A 21,849-nucleotide genomic window follows, 5' to 3' on the forward strand; every position below is an offset into this window, starting at 1 on the left:
TGAATGTGAAAATGTTAACTTTCTTAGTGTCTGATTATGCCGGAAAAGGCTTTTGCCCTATTTATTCAGCAATGAGTAGAAGAATGCCCTGAACATTACATGATGTAGTTGCATTTTACTTTTGAAACATTACCTGATGTATCTGCTACGATATTTCAGTTGAATGCATTCGGTTGTACAAATGACTAGGTATTCCCTTTTCCCAATGCATCACTCCATGATGATGGGGGAAGGGAGAATCCTTATCCCTAGGTCTGCGTCTGCGTCTGACGTCAGGGCGTGAAAGAGAGAGGGTGCGTCTGACGTCAGGGCGTGAAAGAGAGAGGGGCGGAGAGGAGAGGAGAGGAAGCCGCGATAAACACAGGCAGGGCGTCTGAGCCTAAACTAGGACAATAAAGTGATTACGGTATCAATGTTCTAACAATGGATTTAGCAGATATGCTTCTCGTCAAATTCTTCTGTTTCGTCTACTTAATAAAGTACACCGAAGGTGAGTGAGAGCATGTGTATTTTATAATGTATCGCGAAGGAATGAGCGGGCTACATTCACGAAGGGAAGAGTAGCCAACCAAGACAGCGTTCGAGCGAATGGCTAGCAGGCTAGGCTAGCGAAGGAAGCGAACATAGCGGACCAAGGCCTGGTCGTTGTGAAGATGCCGTGTGTCCTTTTTGACAGAAACTCCAAACCACAAAGTTATATAGTTGTCGAAATATATTTTATTTTAAGCTCGGCGAAGACTAGTTTTCTTTAAAACGATGATTTACCATTTATATTGATGGTTACGATAAGGCTACTAGCTAACTAGTTCGCGGAGGTGCCATTGTTATGAGAAAGAAGGTGGATTCTGTTGTCTTACGGCACGAACGAGCAAAGCGATTTGGGCTATCTGATTTTGCTTGCAATATTATGCATTGCTTTCGGTTAATTGTTTTTGCACAACGTCAAAACTACATTTGCAATGATGGGCTGTCCCACTTTCTGTCAACATTAGCTAGCAGTTAATTTAGCATCGTTTTAGCAACAACCGTTATCTAACTAGGGATATTGCTTGGTAATTAGCTAACTATGCCTGTTGACATATTATACTATTTTTTTTTACATTTTTGACCCAATGGCAATGGCTCTCTAGTGAGAACATCTTCGATCTTTGTTAGCTTACTAGTTAGCTAGCTAACTAGCTAATAGCTTTCCAATGGCAGTAGCTAGCAACAAGGTATTATGTTGTAGTTATTCGATGAATACAGTAGTAATGACTGGAATGGAATAATTGGAAAGGAGTTAAACATGGTTTCCATATCTGTGATGTTTGATACCGTTCCGTTACAATGAGCCCGTCCTCCCCTAACTCCCCCATCAGCCTCCACTGGTTGAACGATACAATAGGATTCATGTGAATACAGCGATTTCCTTATTTTCATGGACACATTCTGATCGAGTAATCTATAGAGGCAACTCACTGCATGTTATGGTATGTTTTCAATGAGATGTTCTTGTTGACATGATGCTACTGTACCCGCTGCATCATCCTTGCGTCAGTTAGAAATTCCCTCCATACGCTAATCACACGAAGAAGTGATTGAACAGCTTTGAATGTGTTTCATGGTTCACTTAATACTATATGGGCCAAGTGCTGTGAAAAAGTTGAGCAGAAGATCAGATGTCAAATTAATGAAAACTAAGCCATCATAAGATAAGGTTAAATAGACCACTGGTATCTAACAAACAGCATCCAGATTTGGTGGTAGTTGGGCAAATAAAATCTGAAACGACTCAATACATTTACATTTTAGTCATTTAGCAGACGCTCTTATCCAGAGCGACTTACAGTTAGTGAGTGCATACATTTTTTCATACTAGCCCCCCCGTGGGAATCGAACCCACAACCCTAGCGCTGCAAACGCCATGCTCTACCAACTGAGCTACACGGGGCCAATACGAAATATCCTTAGTCTCTAAAAGCTATTACAACCGCAATGAAACATTTAATGGTCAGAGTTTAATATTTCATTATGCAGAAAATAGAAGCGTATGCCCACGCCTATAGCTATATAGCAGTGGAGGCTCCTGATGGGAGGACGGCTCATAATAATGTCTGGAAAGGAGTGAATGGAATGGCATCAAACACATGGAAACCATGGAAACCATTTGTTTGATGTATTTACATTTTAGTCATTTAGCAGACGATCTTATCCAGAGCAACTTACAGTTAGTGAGTGCATACATTTTCATATTGCCCCCCGGGAATCGAACCCACAACCCTGGCGTTGCAAACGCCATGCTCTACCAACTGAGCTACACGGGACTATTTGATACCATTACGCTCCAGCCATTGCCATGAGCCCATCCTCCCCTGTTAAGGTGCCATCAACCTCCTATCCTATGTAGTGTTTGGCCTACCTACCTTAATGACATCATGAGCTAAAATGATTAGCCTCGGACAGTAGCTGGGAGCAGGCACAGGCAGCGAACACCTGCTCCTGTTAGTGATGGCAGACCTGGGTTCAAATACTATTTGAAATCATTCAAATACTTTGAGCGTTTGCTCTAACCTGCCTGAGGTGCTAGATGGGCGGGGATTGCAGTTTTGCCACTATTCTATTGGTCCATGAAGACAGGTAATCTCAACCAAGCACAGATAAAGTATTTGGAATGATTTTAAATAGTGTTTGAACCCAGGTCTGAGTGATACTAATTCAGTTATAATCCATGTTAAAGCCTTTTATTATGACACCCAGTTGATTTATTTATAGGGTTGAGACTGAGATTGCAGTAATCTCCAGGCCTTTACGGATGTAGACATTGAATTAGGCCTAGATTATAGTGCCATAATATATTATATTTGTATGGATGCCAGGATTCTTCCCAAAGAATGTAAGTGGGGCGCTGCGCCACTATGTAACCCCCCCCCAAAAAAAGTGTTTTGTTTTTTCCTTCACTTTATTTATCATTTAAGGACAGGCACCACACCCTAATAGATTGTTTTTGTCAGTTACAGGTGTACTCAGCAGCACTACCTTCATCATTGGGAGAACCCTGGATGTAGACTAGGCTATACGCTCAGTGACCTACCACTCCGTTGCAGCAATGTGACGGCACTTGCTGTCTTTGCTAGTTTTTAGTCATTGGTGGAGAAAAAAAAAATCCAGACGTTATGGTGGCCTCCACAAGTCAAGGAATCCTATGTAATTCCACACAGAATGTGCCTTTGTCCTGAATGAGTAGAGTATTGGGGTTTCCAGGCCTGGCTAGAATAATGTGGGATCATGGATGTTATGAGGACCAGTGTGCTGTCACATTATCACTCTATTTTTAAAGTTATAGGCTACTATCTTTATATGGCTTGTTGATATAGCTAGGCCTAGAAGAAGATTAAAATAATAAAAAAATAAAAAAAATGCTATAATTGTAGTTAATATTCAGCTTACAGCCTGTGGTTTGAAGAGGTGTTCTAGTGGTCTGAGTTCCTCTGTGTTGTCATCTCTCCAGGTTATCATTATGGGAACCCCCTGAACGAATATGTGCGTCACTACGAGGGCCTGTCCTATAACCCCTATGAGTTGCACGACAGGCACCTGAGAGCCAAGAGGGCCCTCAACCACCAAGATAAGTTTCTCCATCTGGACTTCCACGCACACGGAAGGTTAGTGTCCCGGACATTTTCATTGTGCGTGTATGTCTCTGTGTCCGTTTTGGTGATATAGTTTATTATTATTATTTTTTTTAAACTAGAAAAAATCTTAAGTGAAGTACCAGGTGTGAACCTTCAACTTCAAGATGAGTCTTGTTCCTCAATAACTGAACCGTGATGTTCTCAATAAAATAGGCATAATTGTTGTTTTAAAGAAAGTTGGTTAGCCTTGTTTTCATCTTTGATTATTTTCATAGAACATAGCCTAATTATTCATTATTCATATCCTGTATCTTCTAAACGAGCCTTCCCTGGCTTTGTGGGAGAGCGTAGTGTTCTGTTCTCTCCCAGGGCTGAGCTAGGGACCCAGTTGAGACCATCTGGCTGTTAGTTTGACCTGGGTTCAAATACAATTAAAAAATTTTTTAAATACTTTATCTGTGCTTGATTGAGCTTGCCTGGCTTAATGGCTCATTAGAGTAGGCCCCAAACTGCAAACGCTGCCTATCTAGCACTCCTAGCAGGCCAGAGCAAACGCTCAAAGTATTTGAAAAACGTCAAATAGTATTTGAACCCAGATCTGCTCCTAGCTTGGCAGGGAGGGGACTAAGGCCTCTCTCATTCTGCCAGTGGCAAAGCCTGGTGCTCCCATTGCTCCTAGTGTCAGATGCTACTGCTTAACAGGGATGGGAAAATAGTCTGTGGAAACAAACAAATAAAAAAGGAGGGGAGGATGTCTGTAGCTGCTCTGAAAAGCAGGAGTCTCTAAAGCTCGAGGAGTCCTGGCTTGGAATTAATTTAGCCTGGTAGCAGGGCCCAGTTTCCCAAAACCATCTTAAGGCTAAGGCTAACGTTGGAGCATCGTTAAATCTCAGAGCTGTGTCCCAAAACCATCGTTGTTAACGTTGTGCTTGAAAACGCTCGTAATGTAACGCCAGCCTCAGGCCACACGTACAACAGCGAAGTGCGTCGTTAGATGCTTTTTTTTTTTGCCCTCCCGCGTCACTTTCTACACAGAAGATCTCCGCTAAAAACATTTAATCACATGGTTGATCCGTGTCTGTGACCGCAGATAACTTCAGAACAAAGTTGACTACAGATACAAAGTTACCAATGTCTTGCAATTGATACAAACAAGCGACGTATAGAAAGAGCAGGCTATAGGCCTATTCCAATCATATTGAAATACATTTGTTCAATCAATTGAGTTCTATTTCAAATTTAAATTGAATTGGTCGCGAACACATATTTTGCAGATGGTATCGCATGTTTAGCGAAATGCTTATGTCTCTAGCTCCAACAGTGCAGTAATACCCAACAATACACACAAATCCCCCAAAATAAAAACAAATAAATTAAGAAATATAAGAACGATCAGTCAGAGTCCCTAACATACACTGACAGACTGACTAGGTGAATCCAGGTGAAAACTAAGACCCCTTATTGATGTCACCTGTTAAATCCATTTCAATCAGTGTAGATGAAGGGGAGGAGACAGGTTAAAGAAGGATTTTTAAGCCTGGAGACAATTGAGACATGGATTGTGTATGTGTGCCATTCAGAGGGTGATTGGGCAAGACAAAATATGTACGTGCCTTTTGAACGGGGTATGGTAGTAGGAGCCAGGTGCACCTGTTTGAGTGTGTCAAGAACTGCAACGCTGCCGGGTTTTTCACGCTCAACAGTTTCCTGTGTGTATCAAGAATGGTCCACCACCCAAAGGAATTCCAGCCAACTTGACACAACTGTGGGAAGCATTGGCCTCAACATGGGCCAGCATCCCTGTGGAACGCTTTCGACACCTTGTAGAGTCCGTGCCCCGACGAATTGAGGCTGTTCTGAGGGTAAAACGGGGGTGTGCAACTCAATATTAGGAAGGTGTCCTTAATGTTTTGTACACTCAGTGTAAGTGCTTGTGTATGTGTATATATACAGTACCAGTCAAAAGTTTGGACACCCCTAGTCATTCCAGATTTATTTTTATTTTATTTACTATTTTCTACATTGTGGAATAATAGTGAAGGCATCAAAACTGTGAAATAACACATATGGAATCATGTAGTAACAAAAAAAAGTGCTAAACAAATCAAAATATATTATTATTATTCAAAGTAGCCACCCTTTGCCTTGATGACAGCTTTGCACACTCTTGGCATTCTCTCAACTAGCTTCATGAGGTAGTCACCTGGAATGCATTTCAATTAACAGGTGTGCCTTGTTAAAAGTTAATTTGTGGAATTTCTTTCCTTCTAAATGCATTTGAGCCAATCAGTTGTGTTGTGACAAGGAGATAGCCCTATTTGGTAAAAGACCAAGTCCATATTATGGCAAGAACAGCTCAAATAAGCAAAGAGAAACAACAGTCCATCATTACTTTAAGACATGAAGGTCAGTCAATACGGAACATTTCAATAACTTTGAAAGTTTCTTCAAGTGCAGTCTCAAAAACTACCAAGCTCTATGATGAAACTGGCTCTCATGAGGACCGCCACAGGAAAGGAAGACCCAGAGTTACCTCTGCTGCAGAGTTCATTAGAGTTAACTGCACCTCAGATTGCAGCCCAAAAAACTGCTTCACAGAGTTCAAGTAACAGACACATCTCAACATAAACTGTTCAGAGGACACTGTGTGAATCAGGCCTTCATGGTCGAATTGCTACAAAGAAACCACTACTGAAGGACACCAATAAGAAGAAGAGACTTGCTTGGGCCAAGAAACACGAGCAATCATTAGACCGGTGGAAATCTGTCCTTTGGTCTGATGAGTCCAAATTTGAGATTTTTGGTTCCATCCACCGTGTCTTTGTGAGACGCAGAGTAGGTGAACGGATGATCTCCGCATGTGTGGTTCCCACCGTGAAGCATGGAGGAGGAAGTGTGATGGTGTGGGAGTGCTTTGCTGGTGACACTGTCAGTGATTTATTTAGAATTCAAGGCACACTTAACCAGCATGGCTTCCACAGCATTCTTCAGCAATACGCCATCCCATCTGATTTGCGCTTAGTGGGACTATTATTTGTTTTTCAACAGGACAATGACCCAAAACACACCTCCAAGCGGTGTAAGGGCTATTTGACCAAGGAGAGTGATGGAGTGCTGCATCAGTTGACCTGGCCTCTCTAATGAACGTATCCTCTGCAGCAGAGGTAACTCTGGGTCTTCAATTCCTGTGACGGTCCTCTTGAGAGCCAGTTTCATCATAGCGCTTGATGGCTTTTAAAGTTATTGACATTTTCCGTATTGACTGACCTTCATGTCTTAAAGTAATGATGTACTGTCGTTTCTCTTTGCTTATTTGAGCTGTTCTTGCCATAATATGGACTTGGTCTTTTACCAAATAGGGCTATCTTCTGTATACCCCCCTACCTTGTCACAACACAACTGATTGGCTGAAACGCATTAAGAAGGAAAGAAATTCCACAAATTAACTTTTAAGACGGCACACCTGTTAATTGAAATGCATTCCAGGTGACTACCTCATGAAGCTGGTTGAGAGAATGCCAAGAGTGTGCAAAGCTGTCATCAAGGCAAAGGGTGGCTATTTGAAGAATCTCAAATATAACATATTTTGATTTGTTTAACACGTTTTTGGTTACTACATGATTCCATATGTGTTATTTCATAGTTTTGATGTCTTCACTGTTATTCTACAATGTAGAAAATAGTAAAAAAAATAAAGAAAAACCCTTGAATGAGTAGGTGTTCTAAAACGTTTGACCGGTAGTGTGTATCAACCATGTTACTTTGGATTGTAGGGCAGTTGGATCACAAACATGTCGACGCTACAGTTGTTGTGTGTGTGAACTGAAAGAAGAAAGACATCGGACAAACAGATCTTCTGTCAGGAAATGGAAATAAAAGACCAGGTCACGTGGACAACGCTCTTAGGAAAGCAACGCAACTCTGAGGCATTCCGATTAAATAGATGCACAATTTACTTTTGTAAAACTTTCAGTGTAAATGAAGTTTGATTTTAGTTGAATGGTGATGTGATGATTAGAAAGTTTTAGGCTATTATTTGGCGAGATATATATGATGGTGCATCTAGTGATGACAGCTCTTTAAAAGTGTTTTTGTGGTCAGTAGTTGTGTAGTTATGGTCAGTGGTTGTGTAGTTATGGTCAGTGGTTGTGTTGTTGTTGTGGTCAGTAGTTGTGTGGTTCAGTAGTTGTTTGGTTGTGGTCAGTAGTTGTTGTGGTCAGTAGCTGTTTAGTTGTGGTCAGTAGTTGTGTTGTGGTCAGTAGCTGTGTTGTGATCAGTAGTTGTGTGTTTCAGTGGTTGTGGTCCTTAGTTGTGTGGTCAGTAGTTGTGTGGTTCAGTAGGTGTGTGGTTCAGTAGGTGTATGGTTCAGTAGGTGTGGTCAGTAGGTGTATGGTTCAGTAGGTGTGGTCAGTAGGTGTATGGTTCAGTAGTTGTGGTCAGTAGTTGTGGTTCAGTAGGTGTATGGTTCAGTAGGTGTATGGTTCAGTAGGTGTAAGGTTCAGTAGGTGTGGTCAGTAGGTGTATGGTTCAGTAGTTGTGGTCAGTGTCTAAACTACAGTTGTTGCGTGTGAATACTGAAAAAAATGCGATGAGACGTGATCGGGTAAAATATGAAGCGAGTGAACGGAGACCGCTTCGCCCTATCCAATCAGAGCAATAGGATCAACATATAGCCCGCCCTTCTCTTTACAGACAGGCAAACTAGCCAGTTGTTTCCCAAACTTGGTCCTGGGGCCCCTCCTTGGTGCACGTTTTGGTTTTTGCTCTAGCTACACAGCTGATTCAAATAACCAACTCATCATCAAGCTTTGGTTATTTGAATCAGCTGTGTAGTGCTAGGGCAAAAACCTAAACGTGCACCCAGGGGGGGCCCCGGGACCGAGTTTGGGAAACCCTGATTAGAGCACGGGGCAAGATCTCGAAAAGGAGGACGAAGCTAGTGAGCATTAGAAAACTTCTCTGGGACAACACCCTGTCGTTCTCCGCTAACATCAAGGCGGTGACCCAATCCTGTAGGTTCATGCTCTACAACATTCGGAGAGTACGACCCTGCCTTACACAGGAAGCGGCACAGGTCCTAATCCAGGCACTTGTCATCTCCCGTCTGGATTACTGCAACTCGCTGTTGGCTGGGCTCCCTGCCTGTGCCATTAAACCCCTACAATTTATCCAGAACGCCGCAGCCCGTCTGTTGTTCAACCTTCCCAAGTTCTCTCATGTCACCCCGCTCCTCCGCACACTCCACTGGCTTCCAGTTGAAGCTCGCATCTGCTACAAGACCATGGTGCTTGCCTATGGAGCTGTGAGGGGAACGGCACCTCCGTACCTTCAGGCTCTGATCAGTCCCTACACCCAAACGAGGGCATTGCGTTCATCCACCTCTGGCCTGCTGGCCCCCCTACCTCTGCGGAAGCACAGTTCCCGCTCAGCCCAGTCAAAACTGTTCGTTGCTCTGGCACCCCAATGGTGGAACAAGCTCCCTCACGACGCCAGGACAGCGGAGTCACTGACCCCTTCCGGAGACACTTGAAACCCCACCTCTTTAAGGAATACCTGGGATAGGATAAAGTAATCCTTCTACCCCCCTCCAAAAAGAAGTTATTCCAGGTTGTCCAGACCGGGGAAGCGTTAGAAAACTTCTCTGTATCATTCCAGGTCATGCCATAATGTATACTGAACACAAATCAAAAATATAAACACAACATGCAACCATTTCAAAGATTTTGATGAGTTACAGTTCATATAAAAAATCAGTCAATTGAAATAAATACATTATGCCACACTGGGCGCCCGGTTGGAGAAGTGGGTGCCACACTGGGCGCCCGGTTGGAGAAGGGGGTGCCACACTGGGTGCCCGGTTGGAGAATGGGGTGCCACGCTGGGCGCCCGGTTGGAGAAGGGGGTGCCACACTGGGTGCCCGGTTGGAGAAGTGGGTGCCACACTGGGCGCCCGGTTGGAGAAGGGGGTGCCACGCTGGGCGCCCGGTTGGAGAAGGGGGTGCCACACTGGGCGCCCTGTTGGAGAAGGGGGTGCCACGCTGGGCGCCCGGTTGGAGAAGGGGGTGCCACGCTGGGCGCCCGGTTGGAGAAGGGCGTGCCACACTGGGCGCCCGGTTGGAGAAGGGGGTGCCACGCTGGGTGCCCGGTTGGAGAAGGGGGTGCCACACTGGGCGCCCGTGGACTAGTTGTTGATGTCTCTGTCCCTATGCAATATACACCTCTTTGTAGTTTTATTTTGGGAGAAGTCACTGATGTTGGCCAACTCAAAATTCTCTTCTTTCACTGTTCTAGTGTTTGAGGAGCCATACAGAACGTAATGAATTTCGTTCTTCAATTATTTACAATGTTACTTTTAGGCTGATTTTTTTTAAATCATTTAAAATGCAGGAAAGCCGCATGTTTTTTAAGATGACCTCATTTCTCTGTTGGAGATGGAAATAATGTTTACTGCTCTTTCACGATCAGAGCAGAAAAAAAGAAATGCAGGGGGAAAAAATTGAATAAATGTTTTAATTTTCAGCTGAGCCAATGGTCTTTTAACTCTCTGCATCTCGCTTCATTTGCATTTTATTTTCTCCTGAGAAATAAAGGCCTAGTTCCGTCCAGAGATTATTATATTTGTATTTATTTTACCTTTTATTTATGTAATTTTTGTGTTATTGAGAACACATTAAAAACACACTCTCTTGTACAATAACAACCTGAGCCATAGTATTGCCGTGTTCAGACCATAGAAATAGATTCTATAGAACGGACATTCTATGCTTGATATTTAAACGGTTCCGACCCACTCCCAGGCCTGGAGGCACACGTTCAGTGCCTCATGTTTATAACATAATACAGGGTCACAGGAGAAAGGGGTTTGAGACAAGAGACTATATATCACGGGTCATTGGAACGCCATGTAACTGAAACGTTGAATCTCAATGGTGTACTCAGAACGATAAACAAGTCATTATGAAGGACGGGTGTTTTCAGAACGTGTCTTCCAAACTTTGCTACTTTGTTCAGATCTGTCTCTCACTATCCACAAGCACAAAACACCTCGTCCTGGTGTTACTAGGCCTGTGTCTTTTTTTCTTTGGCTCTGTTCATGGACATATTGTGGACCTAAGGAAGAGTAGCTGCTGCGACAGCTACTGAATGTAACTAAACATATTTGTCTACATGTGTTTTGTATCTGTCCCTACTCCAATAAACCATACAGAAATGTGGCATGGATTAAGTGGTACTAAACTGCTTCTGTTTCTGTCTGTCAGACACTTTAACCTGAGGATGAAGAGAGACACCAGTCTGTTTGCTGAGGACCTGAAAGTGGACGTGGGAGGGCAGGAGGTGAACTATGACACCTCTCACATCTACACCGGAGAAATATATGGTGAGGACCTGATGTTTCCACTGTGCCTTCACAAGGTTTTCACACCCCTTTAATTTATCCACATTTTATTGTTACAGCCTGAATTTTTTTAATTGATTACTTTTTTTGAATTTTTTTGGTCACTGGCCTATACACAATACCCCATAATGTCAAAGTGGAATTGTTTTTTGTTTTTTGTTTTTTTGGAATCTTTTACAAATTAATACAAAATGAAAAGGTGAAATGCCTTGAGTCAATTCAACCACTTTGTTATGGCAAGCCTAAATAAGGTCAGGAGTGAAACATTTGCTTAATGAGTTGGATGGACTCACTCTATGTGCAACAATAGTGTTTAACATGATTTTTGAATGACTACCTCATCTCTGTACCCCTCACATACAATTATATCTGTAAGGTACTTCAGTCGAGCAGTGAATTTTAAACACAGATTTGTATATTGGTAAATTTTTTTTAAAAAAAAGCAGACATTGAATATCCCTTTGAGCATGGTGAAGTTATTAATTACACTTTGGATGGTCTATCAATACACCCAGTTACTACAAAGATACAGGAGTCCTTCCTAACTCAGTTGCAGGAGAGGAAGGAAACCGCTCGGATTTCACCATAAGGCCGATGGTGACTTTAAAACCGTTTAGATTTGAATGGCTGTGATAGGTGAAAACTGAGGATGGATCAACAACATTGTAGTTACTCCACAATACTAACCTAATTGACAGAGTGAAAAGAAGGAAGCCTGTATAGAATATAAATATTCCAAAACATGCATCCTGTTAGCAACAAGGCACTAAAGTAATACTGCAGAAAATATTTGCAAAGCAATTAACTTTTTTGTCCTGAATACAAAGTCTTATGTTTTGGGCAAATACAGCACATTACTGAGTACCACTCTCCATATTTTCAAGCATAGTGGTGGCTGCATCATGTTATGGGTATGCTTGTAATCATTAAGGACTGGGGAGTTTTTCAGGATAAAAAAATAAACGGAATGGAGCTAAGCACAGGCAAAATCCTAGAGGAAAACCTGGTTAAGTCTGCTTTCCACCAGACACTGGGAGATGAATTCACCTTTCAGCAGGACAATAACCTAAAACACATCTACACTGGAGAAGTAATACACGTAGTACACAAGTAGTACACTGGAGTTGCTTACCAAGAAGAATGTTCCTGAGTGGCTGAGTCAGTTGTGACTTAAACTCTGCTTGAAAATCCATGGCAAGACTTGAAAATGGTTGTCTAGCAATGATCAACAACCAATTTGGCAGAGCTTGAAGAATTTTGGAAAGAATAATGGGCAAATATTGTACAGTCCAGGTGTGCTAAGCTCTTAAGAGGCTTACCCAGAAAGACCCGTAGCTGTAATCACTGCCAAAGGTGACTCTAACATGAACTGACTCAGGGGTGTGAATACTTATGTAAATGAGATATTTCTGTATTTCATTTTCAATGCATTTGCTAAAAATATCTAAAAACATGTTTTCACTTTGCCATTATGGGGTGTTGGTGTGTAGATGGGTGAATTTATTATATATATTTTTCTCCATTTTGAATTCAGGCTGTAACACAACAAAAAGTAGAATAAGTCGAGGGGTGTGAATACTTCATGAAGGCACTGTATTGTGTGTGTGTGTGTGTGTGTGTGTGTGTGTCCATTCTATGAGTTCTATATACAGGCCTGTTCAGCTGGATGTGTTGTGTTAGCTGTGTGTTGCTTGTATATGTGCAAGAGAAATCCCTTCCCGGAGAACACGGTTCCATGCATCTATCTAAACCAAGAGAAGATTGCCTGAGTGAGGTAAAAATAACTTATTGGCCATGTCCAGGTAGTCTATCCGTTCCTCCCTTCCCTGTTTCAGTCCAGTTTCTTCCCTTTGGGTCTCTAACGGGTTGGAACCTAAATTATTTTCAATTATTTAGTTCTGAACAGATTATTATTTTATTTAATTTTTTTTATGTTCCGACCAGCAAAATAAAGTTCTGAACAGTTTTCTAACCCAAAAAAACAACTGTTTATATTATAAATGTGTGTATTTACATTTTAGTAATTTAGCAGACGCTCTTATCCAGAGCGACTTACAGTTAGTGAGTGCATACATTTCTATATTGTTTATTTCTGTTCCTTTTTAAACCTCTGAAATCAAATTTAAATGACTTCACCGATCAGTGCGGATAGAGAAGCTTGCTATGGAGCGGCCAAGCTATTTACATGCATTGGACAGACAAGCGTAGGGCACGAGATGCGACTGAAATTTAGCGGGTGTGGAGAGAGCGAGAGAGGGTGGAGGAGGCTTGGCTTGAAGCGCTGGGCATCTTGTCGTTACGACATGCATTATCTGAATTAGGACCCACAGAATTATACCTACAGAGAAGCGGCTTCTATGAAGGAACTTTGAATGTCTTTGAACTTCAGAGACATTCGAAGAGCACTGACCGTTAATGTTGGTCCAGAGCTAGCATGCTAGCTAACAAGCTTGTGTGTGCAGATTGGCACCAGAATTAAAATAAAAACACATCTCACCTTTTTTGTAGTTAATAAATCCAATGTGAAACGTGATAACTATAATATCCTTAACTAGCATTGAAAAGGTTAATCCATTCATCTCTAATTTAAAAATGTCTCCCTAATTTCTTAATCATGCTTGTAATGTCAATAGGCTACTTACAGGAGCAATTAGGGTTACGTGCCTTGCTCAAGGGCACATTGACAGATTTTTCACCTAGTCGGCTCGGGGATTAGAACCAGCGACCTTTCGGTTACTGGCACAACGCTCTTAACCACTAAGTTACTTGCCGCTTAGTAGTTAGAAGCTACTAGAGTATGCTTCAGAGGGGAGGGGCGGGTAGCCTACATGCACACATGTTGGTAAAGATGCTCAGCTGGCAGACAGACACTGGAATACGTTTCTGTTGGTAAAGATGCTCAGCTGGCAGACAGACACTGGAATACGTTTCTGTTGGTAAAGATGCTCAGCTGGCAGACAGACACTGGAATACGTTTCTGTTGGTAAAGATGCTCAGCTGGCAGACAGACACTGGAATACGTTTCTGTTGGTAAAGATGCTCAGCTGGCAGACACTGGAATACGTTTCTGTTGGTAAAGATGCTCAGCTGGCAGACAGACACTGGAATACGTTTCTGTTGGTAAAGATGCTCAGCTGGCAGACAGACACTGGAATACGTTTCTGTTGGTAAAGATGCTCAGCTGGCAGACAGACACTGGAATACGTTTCTGTTGGTAAAGATGCTCAGCTGGCAGACAGACACTGGAATACGTTTCTGTTGGTAAAGATGCTCAGCTGGCAGACAGACACTGGAATACGTTTCTGTTGGTAAAGATGCTCAGCTGGCAGACAGACACTGGAATACGTTTCTGTTGGTAAAGATGCTCAGCTGGCAGACAGACACTGGAATACGTTTCTGTTGGTAAAGATGCTCAGCTGGCAGACAGACACTGGAATACGTTTCTGTTGGTAAAGATGCTCAGCTGGCAGACAGACACTGGAATACGTTTCTGTTGGTAAAGATGCTCAGCTGGCAGACAGACACTGGAATACGTTTCTGTTGGTAAAGATGCTCAGCTGGCAGACAGACACTGGAATACGTTTCTGTTGGTAAAGATGTTCAGCTGGCAGACAGACACTGGAATACGTTTCTGGGTGACTGAGTGAGGGCGCTTTGCATAGGCGCTTTATGTTTTTTTGTGTGGACTGAGGAAAATACCCGGAATGTAAAATAACATTTAGTAACCGGTTCCCATGCTTTTTAAAATAACGGTTCTGTTCCGGAACAGTATGGATCACTTACGTTTCTGGTTCTGATTCTGTTCCTCGAAAATGTGTTGTTGTTTCCGTCTTCCTCATCCACCCTCTCTCTCTCCGTAGGTGAGAAAGGTACCTTGAGCCATGGGTCTGTGGTGGATGGGTTGTTTGAGGGCTTCATCCAGACGTACCAGGGGACTTTCTACGTAGAGCCAGCTGAGAGATACCTGAAGGACCGGGACGTTCCCTTCCACTCAGTTATCTACCACGAGGATGACATCAGTAAGTACTCTAGTATGTGTATGTACTGGAGTATACAGCTCCTTTTCACTATACAAACACACACTTTTGACGTACCCTCTTGTCATCTTTTAATTGTGTGTGTGAGTGCCTGTTCATATTCCATCTGGAGGATCGAGATAGGCTCAGTGCTGCCCCCTAGGGAGAGGAGAGATCAATTAGCTGAGTGACTGGGAATCATTCTCTCAGACACCACAGCTCAATAAAACAACCTGAGATGCTGCTGTGGTGTGCCTTTTTATGTTAACTGATATAAAGGTACGTGTCCTCCCAATAGTCATCTGTACTGTAGACTAATCACACTGCCCACTGCCCTATCCCATCTGGACAAGAGGAATACCTATGGAAGAATGCTGTTCATTGACTATAGCTCAGCCTTCAACACCATAGTACCCTCCAAGCTCATCATTAAAGCTCGGGGGCCCTGGGTCTGAACCCCGCCCTGTGCAACTGGGTCCTGGACTTCCTGACGGGCCGCCCCCAGGTGGTGAAGGTAGGAAACAACATCTCCACTTCACTGATCCTCAACACTGGGGCCCCACAAGGGTGCGTGCTCAGCCCCCTCCTGTACTCCCTGTTCACCCATGACTGCGTGGCCAAGCACGCCTCGAACTCAATCATCAAGTTTGCAGACGACACAACAATAGTAGGCTTGATTACCAACAATGACAAGACCGCCTACAGGGAGGAGGTGAGGGCTCTGGGAGTGTGGTGCCAGGAAAATAACCTCTCACTCAACATCAACAAAACAAAGGAGATGATCGTGGACTTCAGGAAACAGCAGAGGGTGCACCCCCCTATCCACATCGACGGGACCGCAGTGGAGAAGGTGGAAAGCTTCAAGTTCCTTGGCATACACATCACCGACAAACTGAAATGGTCCACTCACGCAGACAGTGTGGTGAAAAAGGCGCAACAGAGCCTCTTCAACCTCAGGAGGCTGAAGAAATTCGGCTTAGCTCCTAAAACCCTCACAAACTTTTACAGATGCACAATTGAGAGCATCCTGTTGGGCTGTATCACCGCCTGGTACGGCAACTGCACCGCCCACAACCGCAGGGCTCTCCAGAGGGTGATGCGGTCTGCCGAACACATCACCGGGGGCAAACTACCCGCCCTCCAAGACACATACAGCACCTGATGTCACAGGAAGGCCAAAAATATCATCAAGGACATTAACCACCTGAGCCACTGCCTGTTCACCCCGCTATCATCCAGAAGGCGAGGTCAGTACAGGTGCATCAAAGCTGGGACCGAGAGAATGAAAAACAGCGTCTATCTCAAGGCCATCAGACTGTTAAATAGCCATCACTAGCACATTAGAGGCTGCTGCTGCCTATTGAAATCACTGGCCACTTTAAGAAATGGAACACTAGTCACTTTAATAATGTTTACATATCTTGCACTACTCATCTCATATGTATATACTGCATTCTATTCTATAATATTCTACTGTATCTTAGTCCATGCCGCTCTGTCATTGCTTGTCCATATATGTATATATTCTTAAATCCCATTCCTTACTAGATTTGTGTATATTGGGTATATGTTGTGAAATTGTTAGATATTACTTGTTAGATATTACTGCACTGTCGGAACTAGAAGCACAAGCATTTCGCTACACCCGCTATAACATCTGCTAAACACGCGTATGTGACAAATAACATTTTGATTTGATGTTAACTGATATAAAGGTACGTGTCCTCTAATAGTCATCTGTACTGTAGACTAATCAGTCATCTGTAGGGTACTATTTAATGAAGCTGCCAGTTGAGGACCTGTGAGGCGCCTGTTTCTCAAACTAGACACTCTAATGTATTTGTCCTCTTGCTCAGTTGTGCACCGGGGCCTCCGACTCCTCTTTCTATTCCGGTTAGAGCCAGTTTGCGCTGTTCTGTGAAGGGAGTAGTACACAGCGTTGTACGAGATCTTCAGTTTCTTGGCAATTTCTCGCATGGAATAGCCTTCATTTCTCAGAACAAGAATAGACTGACGAGTTTCAGAAGAAAGTTATTTGTTTCCGGCCATTTTGAGCCTGTAATCGAACCCACAATTGCTGATGTTCCAAATACTCAACTAGTCTCAAGAAGGCCAGTTTTATTGCTTCTTTAATCAGCACAACAGTTTCCAGCTGTGCTAACATAATTGCAAAATAGTTTTCTAATGATCAATTAGCCTTTTAAAATAAAACTTGGATTAGCAAACACAACGTGCCATTGGAACACAGGACAGATGGTTGCTGATAATGGGCCTCTGTACGCCTATGTAGATATTCCATTAAAAATCAGCAGTTTCCAGCTACATTAGCCATTTACAGCATTAACAATGTCTACACTGTATTTCTGATGAATTTGATGTTATTTTAATGGACCAGAAAATTGCTTTTCTTTAGAAAACAAGGACATTTCTAAGTGACTCCAAACTTTTGAACGGTAGTGTACCTCTCTGGTTACATTCAAGAGTAGCTCTCTGGTTACATTCAAGAGTAGCTCTCTGGTTACATTCAAGAGTAGCTCTCTGGTTACATTCAAGAGTAGCTCTCTGGTTACATTCAAGAGTAGCTCTCTGGTTACATTCAAGAGTAGCTCTCTGGTTACATTCAAGAGTAGCTCTCTGGTTACATTCAAGAGTAGCTCTCTGGTTACATTCAAGAGTAGCTCTCTGGTTACATTCAAGAGTAGCTCTCTGGTTACATTCAAGAGTAGCTCTCTGGTTACATTCAAGAGTAGCTCTCTGGTTACATTCAAGAGTAGCTCTCTGGTTACATTCAAGAGTAGCTCTCTGGTTACATTCAAGAGTAGATGATGAAGTGGCAGGTCGTGAAGGTGGCAAATGTTACTTCAGGTAATCTAAACAATCATGTCTGTCTCTCTCCCCTAGACTACCCTCACAAGTACGGCTCAGAGGGGGGCTGTGCCGACCGCTCAGTGTTTGAGAGGATGAGGAAATATCAGGCCACCGCCATGGAGGAGCCAAACAAGGTGAGTTAACAGACTGGGGGGGTGTACCAAATGGCACCATAATTCCCTATATAGTGCACTACTTTGGACCAGGAACCCTATGGGATCTGGTCAAAAGTAGCGCACTACTGTACATACATTGAGTGTACAAAACATTAGGAACACCTCTTTCTGTGACAGACTGACCAGGTGACATCTATGAAAGCTTGATGTCACTTGTTAAATCCACTTCAAATCAGTGTAGATGAAGGGGAGGAGACGGGTTAAATAAGGATTTTTTAAGCCTTGAGACAATTGAGACATGGATTGTGTATGTGTGCCATTCAGAGAGAGGGTGAATGGGCAAGACAAAATATGTAAGTGCCTTTGAACGGGGTATGGTAGTAGGAGCCAGGCGCACCGGTTTGTGTCAAGAACTGCAACGCTGCCGGGTTTTTCACACTCAACAGTTTACTGTGGGAGGCATTGGAGTCAACATGGGCCAGCATCCCTGTGGAATGCTTTCGATACCTTGTAGAGTCCATGCCCCGACAAATTGAGGCTGTTCTGAAGGTAAAAGGGGTGCAACTCAATATTAGGAAGTTATTCCTAATGTTTGTTATACTCTGTGTGTATTTAACTATGTGATGATACTCCATGTAAGTATTTTTAACTGGAGTGGATACTAACATACTGCATCTTGCATCAAATCCTCGACTCAACGTCTCATCAGTGCTTCAGCCAAAAATATTTGTATAATACTATGAAACTATAAGATTAGGGCTTTATTTTCCTCATGGGGAGATGTTGGTACAATACAGTCTAAAATAATAGTATTTAATCCCCCGCTCCACCCCTCTTCTCCTCCTCCTCCTCCTCCTCCACCCTCCTCCCAGGAGCTCCATTCTGAGGAGGCGTCCAGTGACCCGGTGTTGCTGAGGAAGAGGAGGATGACTCAGATAGAGAAGAACACCTGTCAGCTCTTCATCCAGACAGACCACCTCTTCTTCAAGTACTATAAGACCAGGCAGGCTGTTATCGCACAGGTACTGGACGATACACAACACGGGTGTGTGTGTGTGTGTGATACTGGGTTCTTTGGGGATGGGGAAACATGTCAACAATGTTTAGAACTGTGTGTCAAGATGATGAAAATAATATTCATATAATATGCCATTTAGCAGACGCTTTTATCCAAAGCGACTTACAGTCATGTGTGCATAAATTTTTTGTGTATGGGTGGTCCCGGGGATCGAACCCACTACCTTGGCGTTACAAGATGCTTTCAGAAGCTGCAGTTTTTGCCATTCCGGAATAATGACTTGAATACTGATGCTTGTTGTTGTGTTGTTCCAGATCTCAAGCCACATCAAGGCTATTGATGCCATCTACCAGGGAACAGACTTCATGGGAATCCGTAACATCAGCTTTATGGTGAAGAGGATACGGGTGAGTCCCTAGACAGTGGTTTTCTACCTGGCATCATTCAATTCAATCAATAAATATGTATTTGTAAAGCCCTTTTTTCATCAACAGTTGTCACAAACTGTTTCACATTTTACCAATTTAAAAGTTCTCCCCTTCAGCCTCCTCTGAGTCTCCTCTTTAAACTTAAGTGGCATTTTAGATCAGTCATCACTATAACTTCCGGTTACCACTTCCGGTTGTCTGTCGTGATGTCACTTCCCGTTTTAACATATCCTGTGTTATGTCTTAACATGTGGCCACTAACCCTGCTCCAGATCAACACCACTACAGATGAGCGGGACCGGTCCAACCCGTTCCGCTTCGCTAACATCGGCGTGGAGAAGTTCCTGGAGCTGAACTCTGAGCAGAACCATGACGACTACTGTCTGGCGTACGTCTTCACGGACAGGGACTTTGATGACGGTGTCCTGGGTCTGGCCTGGGTCGGCGCTCCTGCAGGTACCAGACACTGACACACAACTACTGATCCTGTCTGGCTCAGTTGGTAATACCATGGCGCTGCAATGCCAAGGTCATGGGTTAAATTCCCGCTGGGATCATACACCCCCCAAAAAATATTTCTGTGTGTTCCACAGGGAGTTCTGGAGAGATGCACCGATCCTTACTAATACCTGTCTGTGTGTCCACAGGGAGTTCTGGAGAGATGCACCGATCCTCACTAATACCTTGTCTGTGTGTTCCACAGGGAGTTCTGGAGAGATGCACCGATCCTCACTAATACCTTGTCTGTGTGTCCACAGGGAGTTCTGGAGAGATGGACCGATCCTTACTAATACCTGTCTGTGTCCACAGGGAGTACTGGAGAGATGCACCGATCCTCACTAATACCTGTCTGTGTGTCCACAGGGAGTTCTGGAGAGATGGACCGATCCTCACTAATACCTTGTCTGTGTGTCCACAGGGAGTTCTGGAGAGATGGACCGATCCTTACTAATACCTTGTCTGTGTGTCCACAGGGAGTTCTGGAGAGATGGACCGATCCTTACTAATACCTTGTCTGTGTGTCCACAGGGAGTTCTGGAGAGATGGACCGATCCTTACTAATACCTGTCTGTGTGTCCACAGGGAGTTCTGGAGAGATGGACCGATCCTTACTAATACCTGTCTGTGTGTCCACGGGGAGTTCTGGAGAGATGGACCGATCCTCACTAATACCTTGTCTGTGTGTCCACAGGGAGTTCTGGAGAGATGGACCGATCCTCACTAATACCTTGTCTGTGTGTCCACAGGGAGTTCTGGAGAGATGGACCGATCCTTACTAATACCTGTCTGTGTGTCCACAGGGAGTTCTGGAGAGATGGACCGATCCTTACTAATACCTTGTCTGTGTGTCCACAGGGAGTTCTGGAGAGATGGACCGATCCTTACTAATACCTGTCTGTGTGTCCACAGGGAGTTCTGGAGAGATGGACCGATCCTCACTAATACCTGTCTGTGTGTCCACAGGGAGTTCTGGAGAGATGGACCGATCCTCACTAATACCTGTCTGTGTGTCCACAGGGAGTTCTGGAGAGATGGACCGATCCTTACTAATACCTGTCTGTGTGTCCACGGGGAGTTCTGGAGAGATGGACCGATCCTCACTAATACCTGTCTGTGTGTTCCACAGGGAGTTCTGGAGAGATGGACCGACCCTCACTAACACCTTGTCTGTGTGTCCACAGGGAGTTCTGGAGGGATCTGTGAGAAGAGTAAACTGTACTCTGACGGGAAGAAGAAGTCCCTGAATACCGGCATCATCACTGTTCAGAACTACGCCTCCCACGTCCCTCCTAAAGTCTCCCACATCACCTTCGCCCACGAGGTCGGACACAACTTTGGCTCGCCGGTGAGTTAGATAACCTAGCCTGCTGATGGGAGATGCATGGAATACAGCGTTTAATCCTGCCTCATCCTGACCTGCAGTGTTCTCTCTGTCTGTCTCTCTGTCTGTCTCTCTGTCTGTCTCTCTGTCTGTCTCTCTGTCTGTCTCTCTGTCTGTCTCTCTGTCTGTCTCTGTCTCTCTCTTTCTCTCTCTCTCTGTGTCTGTCTCTGTGTCTGTCTCTGTCTCTCTCTTTCTCTCTCTCTCTGTGTCTATGCATGTTTTATTTGTAACCCAGTCAATTCAATGAAATTCTAACTTAGCTCTTCCTTCGCTTGTTCACTCCCCCCATCGGCAGCATGACTCTGGGTCAGAGTGCACCCCGGGAGAGTCTAAGATCCAGGATAAGAAGGAGAAGGGGAACTACATCATGTACGCCCGGGCCACGTCAGGAGACAAGCTCAACAACAACAAGTTCTCCATCTGTAGCGTCAGGAACATCAGCCAGGTCCTGGAGAAGAAGAGGGGAAGCTGCTTTGTCGGTACGTTTCCACTGGTGTCTATGGCGTTGGTTTCA

The 21,849-nt window shown here is 43.8% G+C and overlaps 1 protein-coding gene across 1 annotated transcript in view; it reads left to right on the forward strand.

Annotated features, from left to right (window-relative positions):
* Positions 1 to 75: 75 nt before the first annotated feature.
* The window catches only part of LOC121540691 (disintegrin and metalloproteinase domain-containing protein 10-like), a 29,622-nt gene continuing 7,848 nt past the window's right edge, over positions 76 to 21,849 (forward strand). The window contains exons 1-10 of the mRNA XM_041849725.2: positions 76 to 490; positions 3,488 to 3,641; positions 10,871 to 10,989; positions 14,868 to 15,026; positions 17,925 to 18,025; positions 18,880 to 19,029; positions 19,340 to 19,432; positions 19,726 to 19,909; positions 21,136 to 21,299; positions 21,631 to 21,814. Of these exons, the coding sequence (XP_041705659.1) occupies positions 424 to 490; positions 3,488 to 3,641; positions 10,871 to 10,989; positions 14,868 to 15,026; positions 17,925 to 18,025; positions 18,880 to 19,029; positions 19,340 to 19,432; positions 19,726 to 19,909; positions 21,136 to 21,299; positions 21,631 to 21,814 (1,375 nt within the window). The 5' untranslated portion in view covers positions 76 to 423. The remainder of the gene's footprint in view (positions 491 to 3,487; positions 3,642 to 10,870; positions 10,990 to 14,867; positions 15,027 to 17,924; positions 18,026 to 18,879; positions 19,030 to 19,339; positions 19,433 to 19,725; positions 19,910 to 21,135; positions 21,300 to 21,630; positions 21,815 to 21,849) is intronic.

This window comes from Coregonus clupeaformis, chromosome 26 (genome assembly GCF_020615455.1).
Source record: "Coregonus clupeaformis isolate EN_2021a chromosome 26, ASM2061545v1, whole genome shotgun sequence".
Taxonomy (NCBI): Eukaryota; Metazoa; Chordata; class Actinopteri; order Salmoniformes; family Salmonidae; genus Coregonus; species Coregonus clupeaformis.